The 18,053-nt window shown below is 36.5% G+C and overlaps 1 protein-coding gene across 11 annotated transcripts in view; it reads right to left on the bottom strand.

The window, feature by feature from the left end:
• WAC (WW domain containing adaptor with coiled-coil) overlaps positions 1-18,053 on the bottom strand; it is a 61,817-nt gene that overhangs the window by 19,015 nt on the left and 24,749 nt on the right. For 6 of the 11 annotated variants that reach the window (XM_075082561.1, XM_075082559.1, XM_075082558.1 and 3 more), the window contains 7 exons: positions 16,793-16,899; positions 15,909-16,024; positions 15,225-15,337; positions 13,465-13,773; positions 4,296-4,541; positions 2,055-2,177; positions 870-1,018 (listed from right to left, as the gene is read on the bottom strand). In XM_075082561.1, the coding sequence (XP_074938662.1) occupies positions 870-1,018; positions 2,055-2,177; positions 4,296-4,541; positions 13,465-13,773; positions 15,225-15,337; positions 15,909-16,024; positions 16,793-16,899 (1,163 nt within the window). Of the gene's footprint in view, positions 1-869; positions 1,019-2,054; positions 2,178-4,295; positions 4,542-12,221; positions 12,276-13,464; positions 13,774-15,224; positions 15,338-15,908; positions 16,025-16,792; positions 16,900-18,053 lie in introns of all 11 variants that reach the window. The other 5 variants (XM_075082555.1, XM_075082554.1, XM_075082553.1 and 2 more) reach the window with 2 other exon arrangements.

The raw sequence follows: 18,053 nt of genomic DNA on the forward strand, positions 1-18,053 counted from the left end.
CTTTAAACAAGGAAAATGAAAAACACTTAAGGGAAGTTCGTCTTGAGTGTTTCTAATGACATCTATTTTCCCCACTTGTGCACAGCAAAACAGAGTCTCTGATCTGCTGGACAGAGAAATACAGTAAATAAATAATCTCAGGTTCAACCATATTTATTCCTCAATATCGCCACTTTTAGGATATGGAATACTGTGCTCAGATTCTGCAAAAGACATTTTTCCTCTCAAGAATGACCCACTGGAGGGATCACACACACGGGGGGGGGGGGGAACCAGACAACTTTGTTTTCTACTTCATCCTTAGGAAGAACCTTAGGAGCTTATATGTTAGCTTCAATTAATGTTTCCTAATCACTGATCCAATTACGGAATTCTGAATTACTGGGAGTGAGGGCGAATGAAGGGAAAGGGACATAGTGATATTGACCTTATAAACACCGAGAACACTTCTAAACCAAATTTGAGACTACATCAATTCAAGTTCCCCAAGAATTTCTCTCCCATTCTAAAAATCTTCTCTTGGCTAAGTCCAGAGAACTATAGCAGCTGTTGCCTTTGGAATAAATTTTTGTTCCCATTTAAATATATTAAAATACTGGTATCTTGGTAATATCTCCAGACAGCATCTGAGGCAAGCACAAGATTTTCTTCAAGAGTAGAAAACTGTACTAGAATTCCATGTTAGAGTTGTACTGCTAAAATACAGCCAAGCAGTTGCTTCCAGTTGTTTCTGTTTCTATTGGGAAAGATAACATACATGCTTTATCATCCTATATATAACTTCTAGCACACGGATATATAGCAGCAATACTTAATACTACCTATAACAGTTCCTTACTACAATATGGCACAAATCAAAAGGAGCTTACCTTCTGCTGTGATGATACCGGCGGCGTAGTCATCAAAGGTTTAAGTGGAACGGTGTTAGTCTGAGGCGTGCTTATTCTTGGAGATACGTATGATCTTGGTGATGAGGCATCAGATGTTAAAGACATTGGAGACTGATTAGATGGCTGAGCTGTAAAGAAAAGGAAAAAAAAAGATTGTTTTTAATAAAACCATATACTGCCTTAAATGTGAACTACATTTTCTTTTGGTACTTTGCAGTATGCTGTATTAGATAATATACCAACATACTTTGAGATGGTTGTGGGTGGGGGGTGAACTACTAGAACAATCAAATGTTCAACAACAGTCCTAACTACAGAACTGTATTTTCCCCAAACCCTCCACTTCTAAAACTTGAGGAGGGGGGGAAAGAAGAAGCTATCATGCAATGCTTTTTACACATGAAGAGACTAATTCAGTTTCATTTGTTATTCCTATTTTAGAGTGCTTAACTCAATTTAACTGGAAGAATTCATGAACAGTTTATCTAGAAACCTATTCCCCCATTCTAGGAATCTACCAACAGTCCCCTGCCCGTGTTTTAACTACTGGTTAAAAATTAGCATTAGCATAATACTGCTTACCTCCTCAATAAACTAGAACAATAAATGCAGTCCTGTTAAGTTTTTAGCTTTATTAAGTTACAAACTAGAACGTATCGAAGATACCTGCAGGAATATCTTGCCTGGAAGTTGAAAAATACTATTTACCGAAAACTACAAAAAAGCCCCAGCAGATAGAATGAACTTTTTAAAAGAATTTAAGGCCTCCCCCAAGAGTCACAGTTGCACAATATTTCAAAAAAGGGGTATTCAACTAGGAAGAGTTATGATTTATATTGAGCATTAAGTAATGTCTAATTAAGGTTCAGAATAAATTGAGAGGGTCTTGCACATATTTCACATTACTTATATAGAGTTAGTTAACATAAAAAGAAAACCCCAAAAGGTGAGACAGAGAAGCACATTTACTTAGTTGTGTGTCAGCTTCCTGCTCCCCAAGTAACAATTTCTTATCCTATCTTTGGAAAAAGAAGTCATTCAACATCCTCCACGCCAGATGGCCAAAGATATGACAAGAGGCAACTCCTGCAAGTTTCAGTTGTATCAGCTTTCATAAAATGCAATATAACAATTTTACATAAGTGAAAAGAAGACTCTGAATACCTTGCGTAGACAGTTGTGCAGCTTGAGAAATTAGGGAAGTGATATTGAAAGCAGATGGTCCAGCAGTAAGAATTTTATGGAGTATAGACTGCAGAGAGGCTTGTGTCACAGCTGCTGTTAGAACTAAAAACAAACAGTGTTTTACTGGCAATTCTAGAACATCGCTTTAAAATGTTCAAACTGGCTAAATACATTTAAGCTGAATTTTCTTTCTGATTTTGCTCCCATATCCACAACAGACCAAAGAGCCAACTGAACTATTTTTGAATTCAATACATGAATGCTTGGCATGTCTTACCAAGTCCTTTATTTAGTAGTTTTATCTTTGAGACACACGCTAAAAATTTTTTTTAGAAAATAACTTTAACGCTTCGGCTTGACCTTATGGATCAATAATATAATAGTAAACATAAAAAGAACATTTGTTCAATTTGGTTCTTTTTAGTATGCAGAATGTGTAGGGGTTTTTTTAAACTACAATAAATTAAAAAAAAAAAAAAGGAGTATCACTTGAACTCACTAAAAGAGATGGGAAGGGCGGGGGGAAAGAATGCCTGTTCAAGGAAAAAGAAAAGATCTTTCAAGTTGAAAATCCAGACACTCAGTTAAAAAAACCAGAAAAACACAAAAACCAACAAACCAAAACCCAACAACCACCAAATACAGCTTATTTGTTCTGGCTTTAGCTGTCCTGTCCATTGCGTGTGTCCCCTCACCCCTCACAGTAAAAAATTAATAATTTTCAGTCAACTGTTTTAAAACTGCACTACAAAGGAAGAACGTCTTACAGTATGAGCCATTGAGACCCAGCTTCTGAACTAATCTTTTCAAAAAGGTCTACAGGCTCTGTGGGATGCTTCCTGAACATACAGCACCCATGCACAAGGGTGAAAAAACTGACTCGCCAGCACTAGCACAAAATAACTGCATCATGTGCACAGTAAGGGCAGTCCTGCTGTGCCATGTGAAGTCACTCTGCCCACGCGGACCTGCCAGCCAGGCCCCCATGCTGTCAGAACGATACTAAATACTCTTGTTCCAAGACAGACACAGCTATTACTCAGACATGGCAAGAGAAAATGACTGGGAACTTAAATTGGCAGCTTTCTAATACAATACAATTGGAGTCTTGATTGGACCTTTCATTTTTTAGCACAACCAGCCACGATACTCCTACGTTTTTAGTCCAACTCAGTGCACTACCGTTTTAAAAGCTTCTCCCTGCACAGGAGAAAAAAAGTAACCAACTCACCTATTAGTAACTGAATGAAGCCATAATATTTGCTGATTAAAAGGAAGGCAATTGACAGCTTTTCCTTACAAAAAATCGTAATATACATAGTAGTAAAGCATTTTACTATTTGACTTTCATGGTTTGCACTTCTAAGAAGTCAAAGATAATTAACTCTGGGCACTACATGTAAATGTTTTGTTTCCTATTTAAATTGGTGATCAGTGTACAAGAAGTTCAAAGAAGCAAACAAATATCCCACACCACTTTCTTCATCAGTAACCTGCCACATGCAGACACCACATTAGATAAAAATGCATTCAAAAATGAATCAACTCTATCTGTTCTTGCAGCGAAAGGCACTATAGCTAGTTCTATTGTTTCTTCCAATAAACTAGGCCAATGCGACAAAATTCTAAGGGATACACAGATTACATGCACAAAATTTAGCTTCCTAGCCAAATTACTGACATGCTATCTTTATTCAGAGAGGCTAATGTGTTCTGTTAAAGAAAAAAAGTTGATAGGCAACAAGATTTAAGAACCCCTAGAAGTTTCAGTATTTGCAAACACCTATTATTAGCATGGAAGAACAAAATACAGAAAACAAAAAACATTGCGTGAAACAATATAACAAAAAGCCCTAAATTTTGTGCAACAGATGAATGCTGATACAGCAATTAAGTCACCAGACTCAATTAGACCATTAACATACATCAGCATTTCTTAGCCTAACGACCTTAAATATTACTTGGCTAATTTAAAAAGTTTTAACAGAAAAAAAACCAAAACAAAAAAACCAAACACAACAAAACAAAAAAAACCCCACACAAAACCAAAAACAACCCAAAAAACCAAAACAACGAAACAAAAACAATCACCACTTTATCTAGGGTTTCATTTTTTCAACCTTTCATTTAAAGCAAGGCTTGCATTTACTACAGCTTAGTGTCCAATAATATACCAATGTGTGTAAATAAGAGATTACATCAACTTTAAAGAATCCTTACCTTCATTGATTTTGGATATATCTACGCTAGAATTATTAAGCTGCAAGGTGGCTTGCAGAGCAGGCAGCAGCTGTCGAAGGAGATTTGGGTCCTGAAGTAACGGAGGAATTGGTGATTGTGGGACAGGCGAGACAGGAACTGTAGGAGCAGATGAAGCAGGCGCAGAAGTTGGATTCAGTCCAGAAGCAGAAGATGTAGAAGGAGTTGTGCAAGAATGGGATACAGACTTGTCCACAGATGCAGACTCTGAACAGAAGAGACAGTAATTTTCATTTTCCCCAATATAACCTGACAAATTTCACTAGTACAATATTCGTATTAAGATCAAATGATTAACTATTGTTACAAGAAAAAAAATTAATGCAACAAAAGTCAAAGATCTTTATCTAGTGTAATTTAGGCTGTTGAACCTAACATTTTTTAGGAACACACACAAAAAAAATCTCTCCACTTCAAGGTATTGGACTGAAACCTGCCAGTATTACAAACGGGAATTTTCTTCCCCTAATTGTTTTGGAAAACATGGGCCAAAAATTCCTTAGAGATTTGTTTCTTTTACTGCGCATATGCTCATATTCTACGTTTTTAATCCATGATTCCAATCTCCCTTTGGAAAATATACTATGAACATAAACCTTATAGTCCATGGACTTTACAGGTTGGCTAATATGTCAAATTTGAGGGGAGGGTATAAACCATACTTCATTTATTCAGAGACCAGACTGCAAGAAGCTACAAAATAAAGACCAAGTCTATTATATGCAATCCAACTACATTGCTCAGGATTCAGACAGGCTAATGAGCTGTACTAGAAACAGTAAAACAAGAGCCATTAACATCCCCACAGGAGAATGGAAAATAATCTAAAAATATATCTGCCCATAATTAATTTCAAACTTCTCCTGAAGCATCAAGACCTATATCCTTTATTTTATTAATCTAATTTTTTTGCAAATATCAACACTTATTATCCACAGAATTGCTTAGTACTTAACGTCAATTATACTGTATGGCAATTTGTTCTAATTAATCTGAGTTATTTAATTCATTTTAAATTTGACTGCCGGTTAACATTAAAGTTTCTACTCCATTCCAGTACCATGAGAAATTCCTGTACTGAAAGTATTTTAACTTGCTATAGGTTTACTATCAGTTACTTCAAATATCCTTCCTTTAAGAAGCCTGGACCACTATATTTCAATTTTAGCTTCCCCTTCTCTCAATCCCAAAAACCCAGGAGAGATGTCTGTCCCCAAATTCAGTCAAGACTAATGCCTCTATAGCATTCAACAGGTTGGATGAGGATTGGAAAGATGGATATGGATCCAAGATCTCACCCAGGATGCTTGCCCATAATATTGAACACCTCAGTTTAAAACCCACCTCACACAGGCAGAGAATGTCAAAAGCTGGATATTCCACATTTCAGGCAAAAATACAAATGAAAGCTAAAATGACTGGCTGGGAAACTCTTTTACTCTAAAGGTATGTTTGATTTTATTTTTTCTTTGGCGAGATGGTCACGGTAAGAGGTGGCTGACTTTTAGTACAGAAGAAAAATGAAAAGCTTTTGTTTTACTACGTAAGAATAAAGTGTTATAAAATTTCTAAAAGCTTTTGTTTTCTGACAGCCTTAATTGCAACTTTTGAGACTAATTTAGAGAAGAACCCTATAAAAAATAAAAAAATTCCTGAAGTGACTATCAATATGTAAATCAAAGGAGCTCAGAAATCTCAGTAAAAAGAAAGGGGACTTCTGCTTCCATGCAGTTACAGCAGAAATAGTTCATAACAGGTCACAAATACTCTAAAAAAACCTTTTCCAGTCAAGTAGCTGAGAAATCTAAACCAGAAAAAAACCCCACTGAAGAATCCAAATTCGACAGCTTGCAAGGATGCAACAGCCAGGGTACACAGACATATTTCAATGTTTCAGGAAAACTTCTAAAAAAAAGAGGCAGCCTTATCTAGTCACAAGCTCCTCCAGGATGGCTTTCAATATATCTGCAACAGGACCTGGTCATTTGGCCAGGAGCTTTCGTAAGAAGGCCTTACAGAGGGACAAGAATTGTTACAAAGACTGAAGAGGGCAAAAAAGCAGTTACAAAATTTTTATATGGTTTTCAGTAATGCATGACTAGGACAGCTGATTAAGTATTAGCCCCCCCCTTAAAACAGTAAGTCATTAGTAAAAGTCTCTGTTATACAAGTATTACATACAAAATCTTACATTATGGCGTTCAGAGTAAACTTACTAAGACAACTGCAAGTCAAGACATATCAAGCAAACAAGAATCTTATCCTACTAAACAAAAACATGTAAAGTTGAAATTGAGTTTGGATCTGTCACAGTCCAAATACGGACAACAAGACACACTGGCAGACAAAAGCAAGGGAATTAAGCACAATGGGGCATGTTAGTACTTATATGTACAAGTCTCCTACCCTACAGTTTTGAGAACCTTACCAAAAAACCAAAACAGATCCAAACAAAACAGGAAAAAAAATATACTAAGCAACTGCCAGCACTAATTTCAAAACATGTTTTATGTAGTTAGGCTTGTCTTCACGTTTAGATTGTTATTTTAAGTAAAGAAGCATCAAACTACTATATTATTAATTCGCAGAAGCAATACCTGAACTTCAAACCACACCACCATACCAAACAGCTGAAAGTATTTTTCACCCATGCTGCAGTTTTGAACACAAAATAAAGTGAATCAAAAGCAAACTCAAGCTAACAGTGAAGACAAACCTCAAGACCAGTTCTGGGTATTTACTCATTCCTTGAATAAAAGGACTCAAAATATGTAATACAAAACCACTGAATTCCAAGAGGTCTGTAAAAGTACTTCAGTTTGGGTGAGCTTCTCTGTTACAAAAATGCAAACTGAATTACATCAAAACAACGCAGTCCCGTTAATTCTTTTAGACAATATGAAGACGCTATTCTGTAGCTGTATTATTGCAGGTATTTTAACTGTGTGTTAAAATATATCTATGAAAGATATTTTTTATACAATCACCCAGACTAGACCCCTAGAGAAAATGATGTGAAAAAATGACGGTATCGAACGCTAACATTCCAATCTTTTGAGATGGTTAACATTACAGAACCAACATGAAAGAATACATCTTTATGATTGATCATCCACTTTTGTATAATATACTTACAAAGGTTTAAAACAGATTTAATTTATGATGCTATATGGAACTTGTGAGTTTCACCTTTGAAGTTAGCACAGCTAGTCAAAACTCTTCTTTTACACAAAAACCCTCAGATATCACTTACTGGGGTGTGTATGTTTCCCCTGCTTTTTCCACAAATAGAAGCAGAAACTTCTCACTCCCTCTTTTTCCTCCGTAATTCCCCTTTTCTGATCTGCTTTGAGACTGTTCCGTTGTGTGTTTTGCCACAAGGTCAAGTTTACTTTTCATCATTTAAACACTGTTTCCCACTTTATAAAACATTTACTAGGATTTAAAAAAAATATTTATACAGTCCTGTAATTCTTAAATGCATTTGAAGCTTCAACCAGCAATGAAACACAGTCAAAATGAACACAGTATACAGAGAAACGTTAAATATCTTTAAATATCTAAGTCCTTTAGTTTTACAACTCTGATACACAGGTGTAGAGACCAGTGCCAACGTAAGTTCAGGTTCATTAACAATCCAGCTACCATATTATTGCAAAATAAGGCTTTTGATTACACAGCAGTCATTCATAAACCTAATCTGAACCATTAATACATCAGACTAATTTTGAACCTACAACAGAAAATGCAAATTTGGTCTGTGTCTCATACAAAAAATATTCTTAAAGAAAAGATGAACTAAGCTGCAAGGCCTGCAGAAGCCTTAGGCTATGACTGAAGTTGCCTGCTATTGGACAGAGCAACTCTGCAGCCTCTTCATTGTCAACACCAATTTCCGTACAAATGCTATGCAAATGACCCTCAACCTCACATCAAATTTCAGCTACTATCATGAAAGTCTCAAGTTTCTATTCATAACCTACTCTGCTGGAGTGTGACCTGCGATCACATCTTTTGGACAAAAAGAAGTCCGAGTTACCAGGCAGTATTCTCTATGACAAGAACCTGTATGACAAAGGTGCATCTTTGTTGTTGGTTTCCCGAAGAGGTATCTGAACTGGAGGCTATTGCTTGCCCCAGGAACATCATGTCAAGTCAGAATGGAAACATCACACTGCGTATTTCCAAGCAGTGCAGATTTTTTTAATAAAAAGGCCAAGTAACCTTTTCAGAAAAAATACCACAGTTCATGTTCAGCAGTTGTGCCACAATGTTCTTCAATTAGAACCTAGATACAAGAAGGCAAAAGCTTAGCTTCTCGGAGTTTGAGGCAGTATCTTAAAAGGCTGCTGAACCTTGCTGTTACTAGTCTCTGCTCCTCATGACATGAGCTTTGCTCCTAAACAAACAGCTGGTCCGCTAGTGAATCTCATTCTGAAAGGCAATTCTCAGCTTAGTATGTCACAGTTACAGTTATTCAGACTAGGTTTCATGCAGGGGGGTGAAAAACTAAATCTTTTGACTGTTCAGCTACTCTAGTTCAAGGAGCTCTCGACACCAACACTCCCGCTCCCCTGTCGTGCTTCAGTCACCCCGTTCTACCTGCTGGAGTCGTTTAAGTACCTGTTCCTAGTACTTGCTCACTCCCTTCTCTCCCACGGTGTGCTGTTATTCAGACATGTTAGTGTGACAGAGGACTGAGTAGGGAAGAAAAAACCAAAAAGCAGAAACACATTTTTTGTGCAATAACCTCCTTCACAGTCCTCCTGACAACTAACACACTAGTACTCTCTATACAAAGAGTAGCTTTAAAAAATTGCTATATACAGCTTGCTCTTATCTGCTGCGTATATGGACAAATTATTTATTTCAACAGAGATTTTAATGACATGGAATGTCATTAAATAATAAGTGGGTAATAATAAGTGGGTAATACCCACTTACTGTTGACTAGATAATTCCCAAATCATCAGTGTGACCCCTTGACTGTTCCAATAACTTTTACTACTGATGTTTTTGTTTTTAATGGCATAAAAAAAAATTACAATGCATCAAATTCAACACTACAATATTACTCAATCACTCTATTGGGAGCTTGAGTTGTATCTTTGCTCTGCTAGCAACAGTCATGCACATGTGCTCTCACAGCATGCTCTCCGTGGGAGGAAAACTGCATTACAAAATTTTCAGAATTCAATGCCTTATTGCCCCATAAACCTCACCTCTGCTATACTGATTAAACAATCGCCACCTATAATGTCTAATTAAACTGCTTGGTTTACTACTAATGATTAAGAATCATAACACATTCATCTGTGCTGACGTACCTTAACTGTATAGTCCACCAGGTAAGTTCTCTGAGCAGTGACAGTCACATATAGCTTTTTAACGTAGTTCAGTTCTGATCTATTAAGGACCTTAAGCCACACCAAAAAATATAAATATTTAAAAGCAATGCATTTTATATACGCATTTGGCCAAATGAAACTATGGCAGCAACAGTAACTGGGTTCTCAAATATGCTCAAATCCTCTAAAATACAAAAAAAAAAAAATCCTTATTTTTCACATTTGGATTACTACAATATTAAAACTGAATTTTCATATTTTGTCTCTGCTGCCAAAATAAACGTAACAGCAATGCTCAGCAAGCAAGTATAAAGTACTGGAAGAAACCTCTAACACTCTCACTAGTGTAATTTTTTTCTAACCACTCTATTAATTGAGTAATACACTTAAAACTGCAAAACTCAGCCAAAGAAGATGCAACGATACCAGGGGCAATGTTAATAACTGACTGCTAAAGACTAGCAAGTGTTACAAGTAAGAAAACCACAGGGGCGAGAAAAGGATAAGGAAGAAGCTCAGCTGTCACTGACCAATCGCTTCAGTCTGTCAGTATCAGGGTCACAACCCACCCAGCATTGCAGTGGCCAGCTTGCCGAGTTCTCTCAGAAAAATTTCAGAGTATTGCTGCACTAGAAACAGAAGTGCTGCCTGATAGGACTTGGAGGAAAGGTGTGAGAAGTATCTTACAGACAGACACACTGTTAAGATACAGACAATACAACATTTGATTCAGTAACTAAATTAGAAATAGGAAAATGTGATGTGCCCTACAGATAAAGCAGCCGAAAAGTAGGAAAAGCAACCCCACACTTTACCTGCATAAAGCACTCACAGTGAGCACAAACAGAAGCAGCAGATTCTGACTGGAACATTCAAACCCAAGGGTAGAGGTCAAATAGTTCCCCAGGAACTCTCCACTACTGCCAGCCATTGAGGGCAGAGGACTACCGCTAACAGCTGAGCTATAGTTCAGCCAGGGATTTTATTCAATCTCCTTGTGGGACTACAACATACCCCTGCAGCAAAAGAGATTGAGCTGAAAAAAGTGTTGTTGTTGGTTTTTGTGGTTTTCTGTTGTTTTGTTTTTCACAACTATTAACTGCATTAAAAAATACACGCTAAGAACAGAACTATTAAAACAGTGGTACATATATGCTGGCATAAGGCTGCCAGCAACACATTGACAAAAAGCAAGAATTCATTTAGGCAAGGACTATTGCACATACTATTCAGTCATTTGGACCAAGCTATTTTTATAAGCAAAAAATACAGCTTTACCTCCTTTTAGAAAGGGAGAGGGATGGCACAGCTAGCAAACAGAAAAAGATCAAAGTCCATTTGCTTTATTAATGTAAAAATAACCCCCTCAAACTATTTTCCAATTTTACAAAGATACTTTTAGAAGATTGTGTGTCTCAGGACATTTTCTTTTTTTCATTTTGTGTAACAGCTACAAACTAATACTTTTAAACACTGCGTACCTATAGTACTACAGGTTCACTGTCACCTCTGGGAAAATGAGTAACAGAAGCAAACTATCCAAAACCACCCCTATGTACAGCACTGCTTCCCTCCCTTCTTTCAAATGTAGATGCATAAAATGCTGCAGAAATTATACTGGTCAAATTTCTTTAAAAAACCAAAAGGTCCAACATGCCCAAAACCAGAAAAAGGCAAGACTACTGAATAATCATTTTAAATGATCTCTTATCATAATATAAGCTGCACTGAGTTTTTTGTTTCTGTAAGAGGGGTATTCAAGCAACATGTGAAAACTCACATTTTCTAGAATAAGTCTCTCAAACCTAACATTCATCTAACTTAGTTCTTCAATTACTTACTAATTTTCTGTAATCCACCCTGTCTGAAGCTCAGAGAGTATTATATTTGCGCACAACGAAGTGTGCCATGAAACACTTATATCAACGAAGCAAGAGTATAACAGAGAATCTATCCATTTAACTCATATAAACTTAAACTCCTACATAGGAATACAGAAATCAAGGGATCATTTAATATGGAACCATCCACAGTAACACCGATTGTAAAGAAAGATTTATAGTGTCAAGACCGCCCTTTGCGATCATTTTTGCTATTCATACTCAACTGTATGTTCTCAAATTAATGTTATATTTAAGAAATACTAGGACTCCCTGCCAACATTTGTAGCCATTGTCAGTGGGAAATTCCTCCTACTGCAGTAAGATTCAGTTGCTCAATTTAAGTGGAAGCAACTAATACAAGCATGCAGTAAAGCAGGGAAAGAATATATCCAGTTTGAAGTCTGATCACACACCAAACAGGAATCAAGTACATGCCAGAACTGAGTAAGAGTTCAGGGTTTTCTTTAAGTATATTTTAAAGATAGTAATGAAAATAAGAGAGAATACGCTAAAGGAGATAACACTTGACGTGGATGTTTTGCACTGTTTTGTTTAAAAGTGCATCAAGCTGCAGTCAAAACATAGAGACTGAACAGAAGCAGGTAATTACGCTATTCAGTACAAGAACCATGTGTAAGTAAACTAGTACGCCTTACTTCTTGCTTTACTGTGTTGAACACAAAAAGGCTCGCTGAAAGTCTTCTGTTCCTCTGTAGTTTAGAGTCAACGTTCGTGTACCAGGCCATGTAAAAATTGCAAGAAAAACATACAAAATTTCTTTACATGCACAATTTTCTTATGTTGCAGTATTTCCCAGTGTATGGTATTGTTTTGATACTTTGGATGGCCAAGTGCACTTATCTCTGTGTAAAAGACGGAATTCTTTAATAAAGAAAAATGAAAGGCAGTAAAGCAAATGCAGAGTAAAAGACCAGTGTCAGATCCGAGTCTTTCTGGTCTTTTCAGCATTGCACAATTCTTCTGCAACTAGACAGACTTGCAAATATCAACAGGGCAGCAAGCCATCTCTCAAAAACTAATTTGGTGTAATACTAATTAAGCAATATTTTAAATTAAAGCCAGACATTTATAAAAAAATTATGTTTCTCCCTCCCACAGACCCCAAAATAGAATTTGCTTATACAGTGCTACTTCTTCAGGACTATACCAAAGTATCACGCTATCACCAATAACACACATCTCCATTCTCACAATCTTCTTGAGCTCTTCTTCCCTAATGACAAAGTAAATCCCATTAAAATATAGACTTTTTGAAGAGTCACAAACACCACACAGTAAAGTCCTTCGCTTGATGACTCTGAATGTTTCTGGTACATATTATACAGAAATACAAACTTTCAGCAGCTTTAGAACTTAAGATCCAGTGTATCACAAGACACAGATCAGAACAAAAGAGTAGCTGTTACAGACATGTAGAAAACTCTTGCTTTCTCTAAGAATTGCACTTGCATTTACTGAAAAGTTTGACACTGGCATTCCAAACAGTAACAGCAGTTCATAAAATATAATGGTCCAAAATTACTTTCAAGTGGTGTAACCACACTATGTTAGGAACTCGAATAATGGCAAAGATCCAAAATACCATGAGAGAGGACAAAAATTAAACTACGTCCTACTAAAATGTGTCTTTTAAATTATCATTTGGAATTTACAGAATAAGCCAGTAAACAGCAAATATTGCAGTGTCAATTTGAAGCTTTGCAAGATATAGCAAACATGGTTTAAGGGGAAATAAACACATCAAAACAGTAATCCGGTTCTAAGCACACACAATCAACAGGAAAAATATCTTTGAATTCTAGAACTAACATACTTTGAACAAGCAACGCAAATACAATGCATCATCTTAAATAATAGAAGGAATTTCATTAGACGTACCTTTTCTCTCTGTTTTCTGTGCAGGGATGGAAGATGTGGGCGTAGGCAGTTTTGATAAAGTAGATGCTCCATTAGCATCAAAGGATTTCTTTGGCTGGTGATCAGATTGTAGAGAAAATGGACTAGGAGGAACAGTGCTTGGGGTAGCAGTTGGATGAACCACTGGTTTGATGGGATGCTGTACTGGAGTAGAACTACTGTGAGTCTCTGCTCTTGGCAGTCTGTAGTCTCTGTCATTGTGCCTGCTTGTTTGAGATAAAATATTCTGTGGGAGCATACTGCTGGCGTCACCGGAATGCTTGTCTTCCACTTTTTTCAGGATTCCCCAAGTAATGTTGCAATAAGAAAAAAAAATTAAATTAGAAACTTGTCTAAGATTGCAATGACTTTGATTAATACAGCTGCACATCAACAACTAGAGCTGATTGAACTTCTTACGATTAAAAAAGCCTCAAGTAGATCAGCATCAAAAAAGGCAAAATTTAATTTTACTCACTGACAAAATGCATTTTCTCTGACCTTTGCTTGATTTAGAGTTCCGTTTAAGCACTGTGTTTTGATGAAAGGCTGCTTTATAACGAGCGTTACAGTCAAGTTAACTTTTGAAGTCGCCTAAAAAATCTAAATCAAAATCTATTATTTCCATCTTATTTTTTTAGTGTGAAGAGATAATTTGTGCCATTTTTCTTTTGTTCATTGAAAATCCTGGACATCAAGTATAATTTAATAGTTTCATATTCAAGCCTTCAAAGAATTCCACTGCAAGTTACTTGAGTACTACTACAAAGAATTTACTTTCAGTTGAATTAATTCAAGACAACTATATATTAAATGAGTGACTAATCTGCATTTGTCACATGATCATAGACTTTAAAATATGCTACACAGGGAACATACCAAGAAAATATAGACTAATTCTTTTTATTGATTCCTAGATTTTTACCTGTCACAAAACAAATAGTAACTGCAATATGCATTTCTGCTCTATTTCTGTAGCATACAGCATGTTTTAGCATATGCAGTATGTTTTAGCATACTCAGAAAAATAGCCCTTTATACATCTCTGAGGCCAGGGGGAAGGTAAATACTTTGGCTTCTACTTTCAAACCACCCTGAGAACTATGCTACAAATTCACCCAAACCACATCAGCACACAGAAAGAATGTCACAGTACAACTATTTCTCAGAAAAAACCTGACAAAGATTAAAGCTAATTATCAGGGGAAAAAAAATTCCAAGTAACAGAAATTCATTGTCCAGGAAAGGCTTTGTGAAGAGTATTGGCATGGTAAAAATATGCTTTCAATAATGTATACAAGCCTCTGAAACCTGTGATGTCATAATCCATTAAATTAGCTTATTACTTTCAGATGTGAATCAAGCTTTTAGAAGCTTCTCTATTTTGAAGCTCAGAGTATGACATTGACAGGTCTCAATGATCACAACAGTTCAACTATACCATAAACTGTGTCAGTTGTTTCAATAACTACTTATAAGGATAGTTAAATTAGGCAGTAAAAGCTGCAAAAACGAGTACCATGAAAAGCATTAAGCAAGTGTTGTACCAGTAAAAGCTCAAAGTTATTTTAAGAAACAACATTTGTGAGAACTGCCTGTGCTATCCACTTTGGCCTTTTTACATAAAAAGGTGAGAAAAAACAGCTAAGGAAAGGATTTTTTTACTTTCTCTTTTTAAGTCTGGAAAAGAAAACAGTAATGCAAACAAGGCAAGAATATGTTACTGTAAAAAAACCACATACTTCCACTGGCAAACCCACTGGCAGCTGTCGCCTGCATCACCTCTCTTCTGTAATCCCTATCTTTTGGAAAACTGTTAACCGACATTTTGCTTGCTTCTTTTTGCCTCTGCTCTCTAAAGAAAAGAAAACCCAAGTTAAGTAAGAACTTATATCATCTAATAACATAACACTTTCTATGGGTGAAGTTATGTGAGATGAATTAAACTAGCCTAAGAGCTTGCTGTTACAGATGGGGTAAGCGAACTCCAGCCATTGCCTCCTTACATCAGTGCTTGCTGAAGCCCCAGTACACCAGTTCAGCTCACTAACAGTGAAATAAAATTTAAAAATTAGAAAACAAATAAAAAACCCCCAAACACCCAAAAACACCACCCCACCAAAAAAAAACCCCAAACTCAAACCACCCCACCCCCAACCCCCCTCCGCAAAAACCCAAACCAAAAGAAAACATGAAAAACCCACCCCACCAAAAAAAAACAAAAACCATACCAACCATACTTCCACCTCCCACTCTGGATCATCAAGGGATAAAAGAGGTGCCAGAGGCCATGGTAAGGGTAGGAACACAGTAGACTTGGACCACAATCTATTATAGCAGTAATCTATTAGATAAGCTCAACTGCTCTTAAATGAGCTTCAGGAATGTTTGTTCTTTATACAATGAAAACAGACACACACATATACCTTTCGAGCCACTCTTTTGGTTTTTCCCATTGTGAAACTTCCGTTCGGCAGTTGTAGTAGTATTTTTTGCCTGAAGAGCTGATGTGTTCGGACCAATCATCCGCAGAATCATAAGCCTTTAAAATACAAACAGTGTTGTGATAAAGGAGTACTTGAAAGTTGTAATATACAAAATTAGAAACTTCCACCATTTTTAAAACTACATGGCATCCTCATATGCACCCATATCATGGCTTTGCATTTATACCATCTCTAAACGCCTGTTTCATTTTGATAGTTTAAAGATGTGACCACTACGCTCCTGTTGCATTCTGCAATAGTTTCCTCTGGTTTATTCCTATCAACCCTGAAACACTATCTAACAGTATGTTCAGTGAGATACAGTAATATAAATATTGATAACATTAGTTTTCTGCACCTTAAAAACACATTATCTTTATAAAATTTTCTGTACTTCACAAATTTATTTATTCTGTTTGCAGTGCAATTTTTAGGAAACACCACCCTAGCTACTAAAACTTGGCTAATACAAGTGACTAAAATTCAAAATGTGAATGCTTCTGAAATAAGTAAAATCATACTGTCTTCTCCAGATTTAACAAAGTTCATGGCAAATATTTCTGTGTACCTACTTAATTTAAATAATCTAGTATTTTAAAATTCAAAACAGGTACCTCAAAGCTGTAATGATTATCAATTAGAATAGTTTTACAACATATAAAAACCACAGCTTGGGCTTACAAAGTGTTTATAAAATAAAGACTGATCCTGGAAAACTCAATGAAGCAGGTAATGTACATGCCACCTGTTTTAGACAAAATGATGAAAACATAGACTGTATGACTGGGTTGACACAGGGATGAATACCAAGCACAAATACTCACTGCATCAGAAGTTTTGCTTGGATTATTGCTGGGATTAGAAGAATGTGAATTTGAACTATGAAGAGCACTGTGGTTATGTGAATTTTCTTGTGGAGAGTAACTGGTCCCTAAAGAAGAAAAGACAGACAGTTCACCATGTATGTTTTCAAAGAAATCAACAATCTGCATTCTAAGGAGGGGGAAGGGGAAGGGAGAGGGGAGAAGCTAGTTGTCCACAGCCTGGACCACAGCATAGGTTAGACACAGAAGTGTTTCAGGAGACCATATGCATATTTGGTTTTTTCCACACAGTGTAAAGCTCGCTTTGCCTTTCCAGTTACAATAATGCAGGATGTCCCTTCACTGGTCTTAACTCTCAAACTTTATTCCACTGCAAACAAACAAGTGGCCTTTATATATTGCATGGTTGGAGGTATCCTAACATATCAATTCAGAAATTACGAGACATTTTCTCTTCAACATTAAGTTTAAATAGGTTTATCAACAGCCTACACAGATACACTAAATCAGGTTTTAAGTTCACTGGAGCAATGCTGTTTTCTTAACCCTTTTGAGACTACTTGCAACTGGTTCTAGGTAACTATTCCTGTTTATGCGTATAGATGAAACTAATTTTCCCACACCTCAGTCTCTGCAATGTAGGTACTGACATCTACAATACCAAAAGCAGTACTCCCCAAACCACCACCTGCTTCTGGCCTCCCTAACATCCGCTTCTCAGGTAAACTGATTTTCTTCCTCAACATGAAAACACTTGAACACAAAAGAACAGCTGGGAAATGAGAAGGGAGGTAATTTTCCACACCTTTTACATCTATATTTGTGCCTAAGCTCAAGTCACCAATTACACCTGAACAGTTCTAATTACAATTGAGGAAGGCCATCCATTAAACCCTTCACAATCTTATTTTAAATGTCCTGCTCTTAAGGCTTCCTATTGCTCAAAAACCTCTAAGCAAGTAAAAACTCTTCCATTCTTCTTTATGTGATTACCCTTTCCTAAGTTCTAAATATTCACATAAATCACACCAAACTAAGAAAAGTAATTTTCTTACACATTTCAGGGAAAAACCTAGATATTTCAAATACAACACTCTCCCCGCCTTTTTTTTTTCCCCCTCTGCCTACTGAGAACTTTCTAAATACCCAGGGATACTACATTAGGTACCGCTAGCTTCACGTACTGCATATGATCTGAATATGAAGTCAAAGTGCTTTGCAAAGCACTTGGCAAAGGCTGTATCTTACAGGCAACAACAAT

This window comes from Phalacrocorax aristotelis, chromosome 2 (assembly GCF_949628215.1).
Source record: "Phalacrocorax aristotelis chromosome 2, bGulAri2.1, whole genome shotgun sequence".
Classification (NCBI taxonomy): Eukaryota; Metazoa; Chordata; class Aves; order Suliformes; family Phalacrocoracidae; genus Phalacrocorax; species Phalacrocorax aristotelis.